Here is a 19,216-nt window from a genome sequence, read left to right as displayed (position 1 = left end):
TGGGTTTGGACAAAGAGACATTTATATATACACATAAATATATTACTTTCTTATTTTTAGTTTTTATTTTTGTAAATTACATTAATAATTAAGAAAAAGGTGAATGACTTGAGTGAGAGAGAGAGAAACTCCTGCTTTACGTGCAGTTCCTCAGGGTACCTGATCGTTCGGTTGTCCAATAAATAATAAGCATTTACAATAGTAATTGGTAAATTCCTCCCAAGATTATTCATTTCCATTTAAAAGACCTAAATACTTTTTTCTGTTAAGTGTATGTTTGGTGGGGCTTCTCTAATAGAAAAAAAAAGTTTTTTTAAACACGAAAGCTCTTTTTAAAAAAATATTTGTAATAGAGCTTTTGGGATTTAGAAAAATCATTTTGCTTCTCTTTGGAGAAGCTAAAAAATTAGGCTTCTCCAAATAGAGTTTATTGAGTTTTTTTTAAATATATAGAATCCCGAAAATACCTCAATAACATTTCACTAATTTTTTTTTAAAAAAAACAAACCCTAGTGTATATACAAAACCCTACAAAACAAAGATATTTCTACTTGTTGTCATTTTTTGCCAAGTAGCAGCATGTATGATTTTTCTCATTCTTCCTTTATAACCATTTTTTTCTCATGTTTTTTTTATCAAATGAATTGTTTATTCTCTTCACTTTACAGCTACTTTCCAACTATTTTTTTAATATATTAATTTATTTTACTATGATTTAATGTATTCACGTGATCATGTGGTCCACGCAAATCATTATATGTATTATGTGAATTATTTATTTATTTATTTATTTTGTTTGCTGGATATTCATCATATTATAATTGTGTCTATTTAATATGTTCATATGCTAAATGTTATATTTTTATTTTTTATTATAATAATATTTTTCATTTTTTATAATAATATTAAAAATATTTTGTCTACATTGGAAACCGTTTTAGAGGGGAAAAAAATCAAAAGCGAAATGAGATGATGCTACCTCATATGCTTTTATAAAGAATTGTGTAGAAACCTTAGATAAGAAATATTGTGAATTATTACTACATGTTTTAATATGAGGCTTATTTAAATCTTAATTGAAGTTTATTTTAAATTTTTGTGTAAAATGGAGATATTAGATAAGAAATATTGTGATTTGTCTAAATTTATGATTTAAAAGTAAGTTCTCTTAGTTTTTTTTTTTTTTTTGGTAATTTGACTCCACAAAAGCACTTTTAATATTGTGGAATCAAACTGTCTCGTAGCTCAAAAGAACTTTTTTTATTGACAACCAAACACTCAATAGCTTTTAATAAAAAGTTCTACTTGTAATACCTCTACTTCTAAAGGCTCTACTCAAGAAATTGTACCAAACGGACCCTAATATGTATTTTGATTGTTTTCTCACAAGTTTGAGGGTGATAAAGTTTAAATTAATTTTTTATCCTCTATATTTATTCAAGATTTAAATTTGAATGATTAACTAAATAAAAATCCTTGCAAAACACTAAATTATTCATCTATAGTCATGGCTAATATTATGGGCCAATTTAGTAATGCTATAACTTTTAAAATAGTTGATGTTATATGTGCCGTAGAAATAATTAATTACGAAAAAAATTAGTTAAACATTTGATAAAATTTATTTTTAAAGTATTGTAAGTTTTAAAAACAATCATTTGTATTTTGTAAATCTTACTGTTAAACTGCTATAAAAATATAAAAAGCTGAATTAGACATATTAAATAAAATTCATTCATACATTTATTATATATATATATATATATAATATTTATTTTAGTTATACATTTTTATTGCGTATATACACTAATTGACGATTGAAATATATTTTTTATTTTTATTTTTATTTTGTTATCTCAATATAATTGATGATAATAATAATATATTTAAAGTTAATGATTTGATTTCCATCTTTATAATATATATAAGGATATCTATGAAATTATATTAAGTATTATAATAATTGTTAAAATCAAAATTTCAAAAGTTACTTTATTCTTATTTTTAAATCTATTATAGGATAAGGTGATTTTAGTAAAAATGATTTTAAAAAATTTAACAAATACCAAAATTAACTTTTAATTTTTAAAAATTACTTTTGAGCAACCTCGAACGATCCCTCACTATTATATGAGTGACTTTTAAGAATTTGGATGCAATACTATAATTTTCAGCCACACATATATTTATAGTAATGTACATTTAAGATTTAATTATGCATTATTTTTTATCTAATAATTACTATTCATCATAAAAAATAAAAAAAACTCGGCACACAATTTATATCAACACCGAATCCACATCCGATTTCTGAATGTGTAATAATTGTTATGTTGTGTAATCTTTCTCGTACATAAAAAAAAGGGTTCGTATTTTGTTTTGAGTTCTCTTGCTATACCAAATTCTTTAAAGGTTGACAATAGTTTATTATTTTCTTGTGTCACATCGTGGAGGGCTTACGTTTTTCTTTTTTTCTTTTTTCTTTTTTGGTTTCCAACACTTATAATTATTTGTTTAAACGAAAAAAAATTATAATTCTTAAGAAAACTAATTCCCAATAGGTTGCTTTATTTTCTTATTTAATTAATTTTTATACTTTCATGTTGGCTGTGTTTCGGCCCATTAGGATTAGCCTTAGCCCAATTATTCATGACTGGGATTGCTGCAGAGTGTGAGGAGTGGTAATTTAACAAGCTTTAAGCTCCGTTTGGTACAGCTTATTAAATAGAGCTTATAACAGTAGAGCTTATACCAATAGAGTTTTTGCACAAAAAGTCATTGGGTGTTTGGTTGTCAATAAAAAAAGTACTTTTGAACCATTAAACTATGTGATATTTTTTATATTATCTATTTTTAGAAAAGCTCTATAACCTCTACTCCCAAAAGCTCAAATTTTGGGCTTTTACTAGTAGAGGTAAATTAGCTTATTTAAGCTAAAAAAACTCTACTAAAAAAAAAACCAAACACCATAAAAATTTTAAAAAAGTGCTTATACGATTAAATAAGCACTTATGACTCTTAAATAAGTCATACCAAACAGGCACTTAGTCCACAATATATATATATATAGTAGTTTTCTGGTCAGGGATTTTAAAGTGTGGGAAAATTCGGAAAAGCTTTAAAATCACACAGCTTTAAAGGCTTACAGTTTTAAGCCTTTAAAACCATGCGGTTTTAAAGGTTTCCCGCACTTTAAAATTCCTGACTGGGACATTTCTATATATATATATATATATATATTTTAGAGTTAAATTAGTAATTTAATTTTTTCTTTTTATTAATGTTTTAAAAAAAAGAAACATTGTTGTAAGAAGGTAATACAATAAAAGCAAAACCAAAATGAAAAAAAAGTAACAAGGGTGTCAATAGTTTAACGGCAGAGATGTCTTGACGTATTTTAAAAAATATAAGAATTAAACGGGTACGAACCTCAAAATATAGGAATTAAACAAGCTTTTACCTGTACTTCATATCTATATTCCTTTAATCTCATGCACATAATCAAAATAAATAAAGAAAATCATTTATTATATCTTTTAAGAAACACATCAGTATGCAAATAAAATCTATTTCCAAAAAACTTAATCAAATCATCAAACATTACCTTGTAAACATGGTTTACTTTATTAAAATTCAGAATATTAAGAAAAATATAAATTATAAGTTTAATATATTCTACTCGTAATGATGACACTCGAGCTTGATTATACTCGATGTCTGTGGGTTAACTCACATTCACGGCTCCTCTTAAATCAAAGAAATGACATCATTACTTTCTAAACATGAGAAATACAATTAAATTTATGCAGTATAACTTAGAATGAATATTTAACCCACAACTTACAACTCAAAAATCTATACTGTAGTATTACCATAATACCCTTAAACTATAAATTTCACATTATGTTCAACATTTCATACTCCTTCTCGATAATTAAATTTTCATATTTTATAACATTAATAAACTGCCTACATTATCAATAACCTCACTACTAACTATAAACTACCTAAACATAATTTAAAACTATTACATATTTGCATACCGAATCAAGAAAAAGGTGAGGGCTTCACGTCTCTGCCCTAAAATGTTTTGTTGGCACCCTTGTGCTCCTAAAATAATCTAGCTATTATAAAAATTAGCTTGGGACTAACTTTACCCATTTGTTGAAAACCCTAACTATGAATAAAGTATACAAATTTTAAAATTAACTTCATTCTCATAAATAGAGATATAATGACAGAAATATTATCCCTTTAGTGAGAAATCCAACTTATTTATTTGTTTTATATCATTCTCACTCTAAACACACTTTCTCCTGCTATCTATACTTCCCAGTTCCCACTCTTCATTTCATCTTCAATGGATGTTTCTAAAGGAATTTATGATTAAAAGCACTTTATAATAACTCCCCAAACCAAGATTTTCCAAAAAAAAAAAATCCAAAAATTTTCATCGACCCTATTCCTAATTAAGTTTTTGTCCCAAAATTGTCCCGCGAGTTCTCTTCCAAAAAAAAGGTGAAAATGCCTATTTGTTTTAGCATAGAAATTGTGCTTAATATAATGCATAAAGGGTAATGAGCATGGCTAAATTAATGATAGTTTATTTTTTAAATATTTTTAAGGTCCAAAATATAGTAAGTTATGTGTTAGTTAGCTATATTAATTTAAAGAGATTGTTATGCTACATAATCATGTAACATACATGATTATACAGAAGTCCTTGAATAAAAATCTAACAAATTGTGAAAATAATATAATTTTTTTATCTTATATTTTCACAATCATCGGATGAAATCCAACAGCTTCTACATAAATCTTGTATGTCACTTGATTATGTATCATAACAAAAGCCTTAATTTAATAAATACGTTGTGCAATGTGTTGACCGAGACGAAGTGCCGTAGTTGGGAAGGAAATGATTCTATGACTGGACCAATAGTTAGAAACTTGGGGTTTGACTGAAGATAAAAGTTGAAGTCAACTTTGTTAGGCACAACAAACTGCAAGACTTATTTTGGTGTAGTGCGCAATTTCAGCAAATTAACAACATGCGTGCCTCTAAGATAGCACCGTGACTAATAATATTCTCTTTCTTTAAGAAACAAGAATAAAGAGACGACTCCATTGAGGCAACAAAAATTAATCAATCCATGGAGCAATATTCTCTGTACACCTACCTCTCAATCTGGTTGATGATTCTGTGTACTTTTCTTCATGATCTGCAGCAGTCAAACTGCCAACAAACTTACCTTGATAATGTTCAGCTAGATTGCTATAAAAGCGTTTCTATATCAAAAGGCTATCTCTGTAATGGTCCTCAAAAGTTATGCCAGTCCTTTATAACCTTCCGATCTCAGCCACCTTTCAACACACCCGTCAGTATTGCGTATCTTTTAGGTTCAGATGCCTCCAGTATAACCTTAATTAATAAATTTTCATCTTCTGATGAAAAAATACATGCTGACAAATTAGTAATAGTTCCTGTTTCGTGTTCGTGTTCCGGCAGTCTGTACCAGCATAACGCTCCTTACACCATTAAAGCCAATGACACGTATTTTTTGGTAGCAAACAACACTTACCAGGGCTTGACTACTTGCCAGGCTCTCCTCGGACAAAATTACTACGACGAAAAAAATCTTGGTTCAGGTTTGGAGGTGATAGTGCCCCTAAGATGTGCTTGTCCGACCGCAAAGCAGATAGACAATGGAGTGAGCTATTTGTTGGCTTATATGGCAACATGGGGTGATACTATTTCATCAATTGGACATAAATTTGGTGCTGACAAACAAAGCATTTTGGACGCAAACAAGCTGTCAGAAGATGACTTGATTTTCACCTTTACACCTCTTTTGATTCCACTCAAGAGCGAAAGTTGCTCTGCAAATCCAGAGAAATTCTTTTGCCAGTGTAAGAATGGTTTCCTTGTAGATGAAATGTTGAAAGGTCTCCACTGCAAACCAGATGGCAAAAAATTTCCAGTCAAATTGGTTACTTTATTAGGTAAGACTCTTGCTGATAAATTCAATTAATGAATGAAATACAATCATGATAGGCACTGATAAATATTTATTTTCTAAAATGTTTCAGGCCTGGGGATTGGTTTGGGATTTTTGAGTTTGGTTCTTCTGGGGTGCTATTTATACAAAGTCATAGGGGCAAAAAGAAGCAGAATGCTTAAAGAGAAGCTGTTCAAGCAAAATGGAGGCTACTTGCTGCAACAACGATTATCATCCTGTGGAAGTAGCGAAAAAGCTAAAATTTTTACAGCAGAGGAGCTTCAAAGAGCAACAGACAATTACAACCAAAGCCGGTTTCTTGGCCAAGGAGGATTTGGCACTGTCTACAAAGGGATGCTCCCTGATGGCAGCATTGTTGCTGTCAAAAGGTCGAAAGCAATTGATAAAACACAAATCGAACAATTCATTAACGAAGTTGTCATTCTCTCTCAGATCAACCATCGACATATTGTCAAGCTTCTGGGTTGTTGTTTAGAGACTGAAGTACCGGTACTAGTATACGAGTACATCTGTAATGGAAATCTTTCCCACCACATTCATGATCACCAGCAACAGCAAGAACAGAAACAAGAGCTGGAAGAGGAGCAGGAATTGTCTTCACTTTCATGGGAGAATCGAGTTAGGGTTGCGTGTGAAGTTGCAGGAGCAGTAGCATATATGCATTCCTCAGCCTCAATCCCCATCTTTCACCGCGACATCAAATCTTCCAATATACTCTTGGATGATAAATTTAGCGCAAAAGTTTCTGATTTTGGTACTTCAAGGTCTGTACCGAATGATAAGACTCATTTAACAACAGCAGTTCAAGGAACCTTTGGATACTTCGATCCTGAGTACTTTCAATCAAGTCAATACACAGATAAAAGCGATGTCTATAGCTTTGGGGTTGTACTATTAGAGCTTCTAACAGGTAAAAAACCAATCTGTTTAACCAGAGAGGAAGAAGAAAGAAATTTAGTTGCGTACTTCATTTCATTAGCAAAGGAGAACAAACTGCTTGAGATTTTAGATGCTAGAGTAGCTAAAGAGGCAAGCGAAGAAGATATTGAAGCCGTAGCAGAGCTTGCGATGGGATGCTTGAGATTAAATAGTAAAAAAAGGCCTACGATGAAACAAGTGTCCATGGATCTTGAAGGGTTGAGAAGGTCGCAGAGATGCTTAGAAATAGGCAAAGTGAATCAACTGCTGACAAATGAGATATCATTGGCACAAAACTCGGTATTTTCCGTGCCAGAGGATTCAGAATCATTTTGTTCATCAATTTGATGGGTGGCTACCATTTTTCTGTTCGTCATATTTAATTGTAAGAAATACTCTGTACGTTGCAGAAACATAAAATAAAGTCCATGCACCAAGCAATTGTCAAAAACACCTACAACTTGTAGTAACAGACCTCTTTTCCAAGCAATTTTCAGAGTTTCTTCGCTTTGAAATAAAATACCAACACTTCTTTATGTTGGTTAAATTTCTTGTGTGAAAGTTGAAGCAAACCGGAAAATCGAAATGAAGTTATATGTTAAGACTAATATAATAGAGTTTCTAGTTAGAATTAAGATTCTCTCATAATTTAATTTTTTCCAGAGTAAAATTCACTCAAGTAATTGGGGATTAATAAATTAAAAATAAGAGTGATTAAATATTAATCATTAGCTAATACTAAAAGATAGATAGTACCATATCTTTAAGAATTTAACTTAGCTCTAATTAGAAAAGAATCCTAATCCCCTTAGCTTAGACAATGCAAACTTGTACTAAGACCTTATTTTTTAATCAGGAGAAAGGCTACAAAATAGAATAAGATAGAAGTCACTTTATGTCAATTTGAGCGCCTAGAGAACACTTGGAAATTTGAAATCACTTGAAGATTGAATAACTATCATCAGAGGTATAACCTATACCCTATTTAATTTTAAAATAATAATAAAGATAGAAGTGTATGAGGTTTGAAGGTCTTCTCAGCAACCAATAAGAATTTTTTAAAAGTGATCTCCACTCTCTCTAGTCAGATCTGTAACTACCAACAATAGAAAGATCAATAATAATGACAATAATAAACAAATAATAATTATTAAAGAAAAAAGAAACAGAAGAAAGAGATCAAAGGTACCTCAGCAGTGCTAGGTGTAGAGAAGCACGAGAGAAAGACGAGAGAATTTTATCATCTCTCTCTACCTACTCACTTTTTCTCTATCCTTTTTTTCTTTATTTCTCTCGTATTTCTCTCGTGCTTCTCTTCACCAAGTATTTTCCTAAACAAAATAGAAGAGGGATCGAAGAGAGTAGAAGAGGGATCGAAGAGAGGAGAGACTCTCTGTGCAAGTGGGGGCTTTTTGGGAATTTAAGAAAAAAAAGGAGGAATAAGAGAAACGATAGAAAGTGGTTTTGCAAGTGTGTCGGTCAGTGGGTGTTGACGGGTTTGGACAGAGATATTTACAAATATATATATATATATATAAATTATTCATTTCTGATTTTTAGTTTTAATTTTATTAAATTAAATTAATAAAAAAAAAGTGAATGACTTGAGTGAGAGAGAGAAACTCGTGCTTTACGTGCAGTTTTTCAGGGTACCTGATCGTTCGGTTGTGCAATAAATAATAAGCATTTATACAACAGTAATTGGGAAATGCCTCCCAAGATTATCTATTTGCATTTTAAAAGACCGAAATACCCTTATTGTGTTATAAGTACGTATTTTGATTGTTTTTTCACAAGCTTGAGGGTTGACCAAAGTTTAAATTAATTTTTTATTCTTTATATTTTCTTAAGATTTAAATTTCGATGATCAACTAAATAAAATTATTCATCTATAATTGTGGCTAAAATTCAATACTATATAAGTAGTTTTAAGAATTTGGATGCAATACTATAACTTTAGCTGCGCATACTTTTTTAGAAATATACATTTAAGATTTAATTATGTATCATTTTTTATTTAATAACTACAGATCATAAAAGCTCATAAAACTCAGAAACCACCTCTGATTTCTAAATGTATAATAATTGTTATGTTATGTAATCTCTCTTGTACTTCAGACAACTTGGGTATAAAAAAATTCTAATTCTTATTAAAATTAATTCGTAATATGTTTCATAATTTGTTAGTTATGCAATTTTTTTAAGAAAAAAAATTTAAGTTATACTACTATTAGTATAGGAATTCTTGCTTTATTTTCTTATTTTAATCAATTTTTATACTTTCATGTCGGCTAGTGTTTTGGCCCAGTGGGCTTTTGCGGTAGAAATATGAGCTAAACCCAACCCATTCAGCCTCGTATTCTATTATCGTGACCCGTACAGCAGTGTAAGCGATGAATGGATTTATCCGGGTTAAACTCGGGCCGAACCAGAGTAACTGGAGCAGAATTTTATCATCCTATTTATGTGCCTTTCTTGCACTATCCGGGTTCAAAATCCGGTTCGAGTTCGGTTAGACCTGATCCGAATTTCAAAACCCTGTTCTTTAACCCCAGTCTGGTTTAAAAAATCCAAACTCTTACCTACACGCGGTATACATTTCCTTATTGTCATCCTTTATTTTAATGAGTTAATTTAAAATTAGTTAAAAGGGTTTTAATTCTGCACATGTACGGATTTTATGCACGTGCGACAACATGAACATGTGAAATTGATTAAATGGCTTCAAATCAAATGTATAATTGACATATATAAGCAGTTACTTCTCAATTGGCTTGTATTTAATGTTGAGTTGTGCTAAATTTTTTATAATCTTTTGCCGCGCGAGCATTTATAACAATGTATGATTAACAAAGCTAAGCATTTAGTTATTGGTTGATGGGATAATTAGAGCTATATATGAATGTTATTAATTGGATAATCTAACCTTTGCTTTTTAGTTACTTCTTCATGCTATGTATTGTACTTGGAAGTGTTCCTAATTTCGCTTGCTTCACTTTGTAACCAAACCACAAGAAAACCTTTTTAGACGAAAAATTCCTTACTGCGGTAGTAATATGAAAAATTCCTTAGGTGCCTCTAAGTACTTGATCGAGTAATTTTTAAGTAATTTTTTTTACCTAATCATTTGATTTCGAATCTTAAGAGATAGGAAGCTAATAAATTTATTTGGACTTTTGCAGCTGGACAGCTTCACAAAGAACCCAAAAGCAAGCTACGATGGGGAGTGTTTTCTCTCACAAAATAATTCTCAAATATGTGCAAATGCCATCCAAATTTATGTAGTTTTATATTTATTAAAATAAAATAATATTACATTTATTTAAAAATAATAATATTATATTTATTTAAATATTATTTAATGATGCTAAACTTATTAAATAAAAATTATTATATTTACTCAAAAATAATTATTTATGTAATCTAAGTTAAAATCATTTAAAAATAATAATATTATATTCATAGAGAATTAATAATATTACTATATACTATCTTTATTTAAAAATATAATATTATTATATTTATTTACTAACAATAATAATAATAATAATAAAATTGTTTATTCAAAGAAAAATATTAATTTTGTACTATATTATTAATAATAATGTTTCATTTGTGTTGCTTTTATTAATATTTTTTTAATTTATATAATTACAATTAAAATTAATAAAAAAAATATGATTTACATAACTAAGAATATTAATAATTATTATTAAGTTATATAAAAATAAATAGTTTATATTAGAAATATATTTTTTGTTACAATATATTTTTTATCAACTTTGTAACTAAAAATTATAATTTTTAAAATAAGGGTAAATTATAATTTTTAAAATAAGGGTAAAATTATAATTTAAAATAATTTACTCCCAATACAAGACAATGTAAACATATAAATAAGATTCTGATTTTTATTCTACACTCCAATTTCAGTGTAAGTAAACAACTTACTCCCACTCCTACTCCACACTTCTAATACAAGGATTTCCACTCTCCAATATTCTCAATTCGATCTGAGAAGTAAATATCGAGCTAAGTACGATATTTGAATATAGAGTTGAGATGAGCTATACTCACCTTTCATAATCTTTGTCGTGTGAGTTTAGCTCAGCATTGAATCCCAACAATAATATCTTTACAAAGGAAGAATCAAACTTTAAGAAGTTGGTAGATCATTTAATCTAGTGTTGATTAAAGGTGTTGTGTGTGTTTAATGGAGACAGCAAAGAGGAAAAACACTACTTCTAGAGAGGCTAGAAAGAGTACTTATGAGAAGACTTTGAAAAACCCTTATTGCGCAAAAATACTTTTAAACCTCATGAGAGTACACTTCTTTCTTTAATGCTATTATTAGTTTTGTTTCTTCAGCTAACTTATGAACACATTGAAATTCCTTTCAATTAAAGAAGAAATATTTTCCTGTTGTAATTAAGCCAAAGCTCAAGGGAAATCTTTAATTTGTACCTTCTCTTACTAGTGGAAAAGTTTGTTTTTGTTTGTACTGAATCAATTCAATCATCCGTTTCTACAAAACTAAAACTCTAAAAGTACATATAAACCTCAATTTCAACAAAAATAACAACCCTTAAGAGCATATAACTGTACAAATAAAAAGATCATATCGACAACTCTTTGGTCTGACAATTGACACTTTTCTCGTTCATGAGGTTCGAGACTCATGTATATATGTTGTTGTGAGAATACAATTTCTCATAAATTTAGTAGTAGGTCTCTCCTGTGGTTTTGAATTCAATATTAAGCTGAAGATTATTAAAAGTTGGACGTTGCTCAACTCAACAGAAAATCCAAATTCCTCTCCTGCATCTAGTATCATTTAATAAAGGCAAATAAAGATTGCTAGTTTAAATTTAATTCCTTCTTATTAAAGGCTAGTTTTACAGAGTTATTGAATGAATATTTTCTTATAATTAAATATGACAAAACAAAATGGTATGCATAATGCATGCATCAAGCTGATGAATAAAATGATTTTGAATCCATTTGCATGGAAATTACTAAGTTGTCTGCTAATGAAATCTCATCTGCCAACAACTGATTCACTTGGCACATTTCTAAGCATCTCTGTGATCTTCTCAACCCTTCAAGCTCCATTGAAACTTGTTTCATCGTCGGTCTTTTTTTGCTATTCAATCTCAAACATCTCATTGCAAGCTCTGCCATAGCTCCAATATCTTCTTCTCTTGCTTCTTTAGCTACTCTAGCATCTAAAATCTCAAGCAGTTGGTTCTCCTTTGCTAATGAAATGAAGCATGCAACTAAATTTCTTTCTTCTTCTACTCTAGCAAAACAGATTGGTTTCTTACCGGTTAGAAGCTCTAATAGAACAACCCCAAAGCTATACACATCGCTTTTATCTGTGAATTGACTTGATTGAAAATACTCTGGATCCAAGTATCCGAAGGTTCCTTGAATTGTTGTTGTTAAATGAGTCTTATCGTTCGGTATAGACCTTGAAATACCAAAATCAGAAACTTTTGCGCTAAATTTATCATCCAAGAGTATGTTGGAAGATTTGATGTCGCGATGAAAGATAGGGATAGAGGCTGAGGAATGCATATATGCTACTGCTCCTGCAACTTCACACGCAACCCTAACTCGATTCTCCCATGAAAGTGAAGACAATTCTTGTTTTTGTTTCTGTTCTTGCTGTTGCTGGTGATCATGAATGTGGTGGGAAAGTGTTCCACTGGAGATGTACTCGTATACTAGTACCGGTACTTCAGTCTCTAAACAACAACCCAGAAGCTTGACAATATGTCGATGATTGATCTGAGAGAGAATGACAACTTCATTAATGAATTGATGAATTTGAGTTTTATCAATCTCTTTTGACCTTTTGACAGCAACTATGCTACCATCAGGTAACATCCCTTTGTAGACAGTGCCAAATCCTCCTTGGCCAAGAAACCGGCTCTGGTTGTAATTGTCTGTTGCTCTTTGAAGCTCGTCTGCTGTAAATACTTTAGCTCTTTCGCTACTTCCACAGGATGATAGTTGTTGTTGCAGCAAGTAGCCTCCATTTTGCTTGAACAGCTTCTCTTTAAGCATTCTATTTCTTTTATCCTTAAAAAATCTGTACAAATAGCACCCCACAACCACCACACTCAAAAATCCCAAACCAATCCCCAAACCTGAAAACATATATAAATATATGTGAGTATTGAATATATACATACATACATACATACATACATACATCTAGAATGGTTTAATAGTTTAATAGAATTAATTTTAATGTGGTTTAATAGCATGTCTACATTAACTCTATTAAACTACATGATTTAACAATGTGTCCGTATGACAAAAAAAAAAAAATGAGGAAACCCATGAGAAAAAGACTCTCCTTATTTATAATATACATACATATATATATGAGTCATTCTCTAGTGAGGGGTATCCTCATCTTAACCCTCACTTTAACAAAGTGAGGATGTCCTCACTAGACAATTATTAATATATAATTTTATTAGTATATATATTTAGTACGTATGATGTTATGTATTTGTCCATTAATTGAATTTATCAGCAAGAGTTTTACCTAAGAGAGCAACCAATTTGACCGGAAACTTTTTGCCATCAGGTTTGCAATGGAGACCCTCTAGCTTGCCATCTACAAGGAAACCATTCTTACAATGGCAAAAGAAATTCTCAGGATTTGCAGAGCAACTTCCGTTTTTGAGTGGAATCAAAAGAGGTGCAAAAGGGAAAATTGAGTCAGCTTTTGACAGCATGTTTGCCTCCAAAATGCTCTGTTGATCAACTCCAAATTTATGTCCAATTGATGAAATAGTATCACCCTTTGTTGCCATATAAGCCAACAAATAGCTCACTCCATTGTCTATCTGCTTTGCGGTCGGACAAGCACATCTCAGCGGGATCATCACCTGCGCACCAATAGTAATATTTGGTGCGTCGAAGTAGTTCTGTCCGAGGAGAGCCTGGCAAGTTGTCAAGCCCTGGTAAGTATAGCGTGCTAACTTAAAATACGTGTCGTTGGCCTTGATGGTGTAAGGAGTGCTGTGTTGGTATATACTGGCAGCACAGGAACACGAAATAGGAACTATTACTAATTTGTCAGTAGGCAATTTCTCATCAGTAGATGAAATTTTATTGATCAAGGTTATGCTGGAGGCTTCTGAACCTAAAAGATACGCAATACTGACGGGTGTGTCGTAAGGTGGTTGAGATCGGAAGGTTATGAAGGACTGGCATAACTTTTGAGGACCATTACAGAGATAGCCTTTTGATATGGCAGGGGTGTTGTTGCATTCTAGACTAACATTACCAAGGTAAGTTTGTTGGCAGTTTGATTGCTGCAAATCATGAAGAAAATTACACAGAATCATCAACCAGATTGAAAGGTAGGTACACAATGAATATGGTGGCTCCATGGATTAATTTTTTCAGCCTTTGATGGATTTGACTCTCATTCTTTTAACTTTTTATAGCAAGAGAACTGTTGTTAATCATGGAGCTACATACACAGATGCATGTAATTAATTTGCCGAAATTTTATAGACACCAAAAGAAAGTCTTGCGGTTTGTTACATATCCCCATCAGATAACAAAAATGCAAAATTGACTTGAATTTCCATATTTCCAGTCAAACCACAAGTTTGTCTTCGCTTTTTGCTCTTATTAGAATCATTACATTCCCAGCTATACATGGCTCTTCAGCATGATCAAATCGTGGCACCAAATTTTTTTTTAATGTTTCAAAGTTAATTATGGCTATATTTTTCAAATTTAAGATATTGTAACCAAAAAATGGGGAATATAACAAACACTTGAGATAAATAATTAACCAATTAACCAAACACATGGCAACCGGTGCGTGATTCAGTGCAAGTGGTCTTCTTTGAATTTTTTTTTTTCCCATATCAAATATTCAAATGTAAATTAACGTACTTGGCTTAAATTTCTATCTTTGCAGTCAAACCACAAGCTTTTTCTTCACTTTTAGTCTCATCATAGAATCGTTACAATCACGCATCTACGGTGTTTTAGCCCTATCAAATGTCAGAGCTGACTTCGAGTTCCCGTATTTATTTCTTCACTTAATTATTGAATAGTTGAGTTAAGAAAGTTTTCTTCTTTTAGAAATGTCAATATAAAAATATTTTTTTTAAATATTAATGAGAGTAAAAATATGGGTAGTACTCTATTAAATTTAAATAAAATTTAATATAAATTAATTCCAATAATTATTTGATTATAAATATTAGTAATAGTTTGATGTAATGTCAGCAATAGTCTAATTGTAATCAGTTGATTGTAATATCAATATTAAAAAGAAATACCTTATTCTATTTTTTTTTAAATTTTTTATGATATGTCTCAAGTTAATAATGGGTTAAATTAATTTCTCAAATTTAAGATACGTTATGAAAAAAGAAGGAATGAAAAACCAAATGTGCAACGTCGATAAATTTGTTGCAACAATGTATTGATGGATTTGAAACACTATAAGTGTTTTTGGCATATTGTATTATATTATGTTGTATTATATTATTTTAATATAAGTGTATTGTATTATGTTATATTATATTAACATTGTATTATAATAATACTGTACAACATTTGGTGCTACGCTGTACTGTATTAATTTTTAGTTATACTGTATTTGGTACTGCATTATACTGTATTAATTTTTTGGGTAATTATCCACCGACGACCTGTTTTTTCGTATTTTCTCAAAAATACATAGTTCTTTATGATTTTTTCCTTGTGTGATAAAAAATGTATTATATCATTAATAATTTTATCAAAATTATTATTTAAAAAATATATTTACTACATATTATTAATTTTTTTTTCATAATTATAAATTTTTTTACAGTTTTTATTTTCTCCCGCTTGTCGGGAACCTTCTTGATGGTAGCCGAGATTCCACCTATTGCTATTATTGAAGGATTAAGGAGTTCCGAAGTGACTACTTCATTGATAACATATGTGTTGCTTTGGGTTTCATCTACTTATCTTAAGTAATGCCAGGGATCTTTCAAATTTCAATGCAAGAACCTAATTTTTTGGAATGGAAAGCAATTTTTTGTTGGTTGTTTGGCTGATGTGATACAGCCTTGATGTTTCTAGCAATTTTGTTAATGTTTGCCAATGAGCCTTTAGAAGTAGAGATATGTGGACTTGACAGAGATTTTGCTTGGAAATAGGAAGTTAACTTGATCAAATTAAATAATAGGGTGCTCATTTCATTAAAAAAAAAGAAAAAAGGTTACATTACCTCAACCCAAATAGGACCGTAAATGGAGGTTGTTTTGAAAAGTTTCTTAAATAACATGTGTTTTAAATAATAATTTTTAAAAGTTTCATAAAAGCCACAGCTCCCAAAAGTTAAGCCAAACAAACCCTTGGTCAATTTTCACGTCTAAGATTAATTTCAAGGGATTTTCAATTCGTTTCTTATGACAAAGTTGAACTAATGCGATTAAGCAGTGGGAAAATTAGAAGTATTCAAACTTTCAACCGGTAGAATAGAAAACGTAATCACTTTTCCAAGCAATTTTCTGAATTTAAAATAAAACATTGTCTGAGAATGAGTTTGATACTAAAAGAAACCTAAGGAATTAATAAAAATAACATTAATTAGGAGGAAGATAACACTTGCAATGATCTGTGACGACACTCTGACAATCAATTTAATGGAAAGTGAAAATTTCAATTATTCAAAACAAATTTTAGTGTAAATATATTCTTTGAAATTGTTTTTAAAAATGTAAAAATAAATCCAATAATCAACTTAAACCGGCAAGACTTAGCATCTACCCTTAGAATTCCTTTCCCAGTCTTGGGCCGGTGTATGGTTTGACCATTCTTTTTTCATCGTGGCGGAGATATGACAAAACTTTCAGCAAGAATTCATCTCGTCAGGCTTGACCATCACAGTTAATTAATAGGCAAAATCAAAACTATGTTGCCACATGGTTTGACCATTCTTTCTCAGCTTAAATACATTTATATGATTCATAGTTAATAAATGAGAATATAATAATTAAATAACTCTTAATTATATATAAATAAAAGTGCATGTATGTGTGGAAAGATTTTTAGAAGTTTAGATATGATATCCCACTTTTGTTTTCTTAGGTTAGTTAATTACACTGCAATCCTTGTTTTGTCTTAAAATTTCAAAAACAAAACTAGATATTTCTATGTTTTGATTAATTACTCCTACTTCTTGTAATTTTTTAAATTTAAATCACAGGGTCGAGTTATTTTTTCTTATTATTATTATTAACTCTCACACACCCGTCATCGAAGTTTTGAAAAGAAAAATTACTCTATACACTTAACCAAATGTCAAATATATCTTACTAAAACCAATTTTTTTACTAAATTAATTAATTAAAATAATACATAAAAAATTGATTAAATTGTTTATATGCCTACTTATTTTAGTTCCATGTATCTAGCAATTAGCAACTGAATTCTATCATTGACTTAAAGTTATCGAACGTAAAATGTGAAAAGAGTTTAAGATTTTGATACATAAATCCATAATATTATGGATCTTTTACACCTAGGTTTATTGACCTGGTTTATTTCACCGTAAAATTATTTATTCTTGCACTTGCATTAATATGTTCAAATTAAGACTCTTTCTTATTAATTATTTAATTTAATAGATAGAAAAATTATGTGTTAATTATAAATCATATTTTAATTTGTTGCCCACCATACCCCAAGATGGACATTGAACAGTCTCTAGTCAAATTTGCATGCTATATAAAATCAAATTTTCCTCCGTATTGGACTCTAAAGGTGCACAATGTTTATAAATTTTTAAAACTTTATTTCCTACAAATTAACTATTGTTATGGGTACCAAAACATATATGATTTTTATTTTTTACCACTATATGAGTTGAATTTTAATTTTTAAATTCTTTATATTATCTTATCGAAGAGTTTTTACCAACCAAATACTAGCTACCACTAACATTATTCACACATGTATACACACATGCTCGTGTACGTGCAAACATATTCCATTCTAAATTAAGAAAATGTTTTTTTTTTATCTTGAATAAGTTACATATGAAATCTACTAAGAATATGAATTTATAGTTCAACCAAAAATCTATCAAGTATATATGGGAAATGTAGACATATCAAGAGATGAAATCTCTACATACACAAGGATATATTTTCCTCTACCTACAAATATAAGAGAGGAACAACTTAAGTTCACAAATGGCGACTCAAACCAAAACTTTCACCTAAACATTGGTTAACACTTTGGCCAAAGGCTCGTGCAAATTATAAGAAAATTATTAATAATTAATTAATTATTTTTAATTTGGATATGATATGTGCATTGATTACGTCATGGCCTAACCTAGAGTTGGTAAGATATTGTCTCCGCTTTGAACCTTAACAAAGTCTACACGGTTTTGTTTTCGAGGTGGCATCTTTCCTGTACTTTGCCGATGTGAGATTCGCCTAAGGTGTTACAGATCATGTGAAATTTTGATTTAAATAATTAATTAAGGGTCCAGCTATATTACAACATGAGTACCAGACCCCATTTTTCTGTGTTTTCCTATTCTATCATCAAGATGTAACACAAAAATAATTCAATTGTTAAGATGTTTCTATTGAGTTATTAACATTATAGCCTTGATATTTGCTACAAAATTAGAAAAGCAAAAAAGCTTAAGATTTTGACACATAAATCCATAATATTATAGAATTTTTTTTTCACTTAGGTCTATTAACCTAGTTAATTTTACCGTTAAAATGACTTATTTTTACTTGTACATTAATATATTCAAATTAAGACTCTTTCTTATTAATTAATTAATTAATTTAATATATAGTAAAACTATATATTTATTATAAATCATAATTTATGATCAATGTGAATATGAATTTAATTTGATGTTCTATAATTTGTAATTAATTTTTTAGTTTCTCAATACTTATTCAATATATAGTCAATAATTGAATATAAAATAAAAATATATTAATTTACCTATGTATTTATAATGTGTTTTTTCAAAGAAGGTATCAAAAAGCGGGGCAAAAAAAAAAAACCTACAACTTGCTATTCATTTATTGTTACAACTAGGAGTTTGATGAACAAGTCTAGAGTTTTTAATAAATTTTTTTAATCGATATGAATTGTATTTATAAGTTTTTGTAATTATAATTTAAATAATTACGGATATGAAACCTTTCATGGGGTTACGTAGATTTGAAACATTAATAAACCAACTTGCATACCATTTTTAAATAACT

At 29.8% G+C, this 19,216-nt stretch overlaps 2 protein-coding genes across 2 annotated transcripts; one reads left to right on the top strand and one right to left on the bottom strand.

Moving 5' to 3' along the window:
• The first annotated feature begins 5,159 nt into the window (after positions 1-5,159).
• Positions 5,160-7,528, top strand: LOC18039716 (wall-associated receptor kinase-like 1). Its single transcript, XM_006428534.2, has 2 exons — positions 5,160-6,003; positions 6,091-7,528. The coding sequence occupies exons 1-2, from the start codon at positions 5,196-5,198 to the stop codon at positions 7,284-7,286; spliced, it is 2,004 nt and encodes a 667-aa protein (XP_006428597.2). The 5' UTR covers positions 5,160-5,195; the 3' UTR covers positions 7,287-7,528.
• A 4,343-nt stretch (positions 7,529-11,871) lies between these two features.
• Positions 11,872-14,353, bottom strand: LOC18038814 (wall-associated receptor kinase-like 1). The gene is made up of 2 exons (XM_024182233.1): positions 13,498-14,353; positions 11,872-13,090 (listed from the first exon to the last, which is right to left on the bottom strand). The coding sequence occupies exons 1-2, from the start codon at positions 14,348-14,350 to the stop codon at positions 11,907-11,909; spliced, it is 2,037 nt and encodes a 678-aa protein (XP_024038001.1). The 5' UTR covers positions 14,351-14,353; the 3' UTR covers positions 11,872-11,906.
• Positions 14,354-19,216: the final 4,863 nt, after the last annotated feature.

The sequence above is a fragment of the Citrus clementina genome, unplaced genomic scaffold (genome assembly GCF_000493195.1).
Source record: "Citrus clementina cultivar Clemenules unplaced genomic scaffold, Citrus_clementina_v1.0 scaffold_6, whole genome shotgun sequence".
In the NCBI taxonomy this organism is placed as follows: Eukaryota; Viridiplantae; Streptophyta; class Magnoliopsida; order Sapindales; family Rutaceae; genus Citrus; species Citrus x clementina.
The sequence above is the reverse complement of the archived record's forward strand: the minus strand, read 5'-3'. Positions and strand labels throughout refer to the sequence as shown.

What these genes read in the sequence shown, in the direction of transcription:
- LOC18039716 (XM_006428534.2), top strand. Translation starts at nt 5,196, where the DNA reads ATGATTCTGTGTACTTTTCTTCATGATCTGCAGCAGTCAAACTGCCAA. An exon ending in CAAATTGGTTACTTTATTAG is followed by an intron (nt 6,004 to 6,090) that starts GTAAGACTCTTG and finishes AAAATGTTTCAG; the next exon opens with GCCTGGGGATTGGTTTGGGA.
- LOC18038814 (XM_024182233.1), bottom strand. Translation starts at nt 14,350, where the DNA reads ATGGAGCCACCATATTCATTGTGTACCTACCTTTCAATCTGGTTGATG. An exon ending in CAAATTGGTTGCTCTCTTAG is followed by an intron (nt 13,091 to 13,497) that starts GTAAAACTCTTG and finishes ATATGTTTTCAG; the next exon opens with GTTTGGGGATTGGTTTGGGA.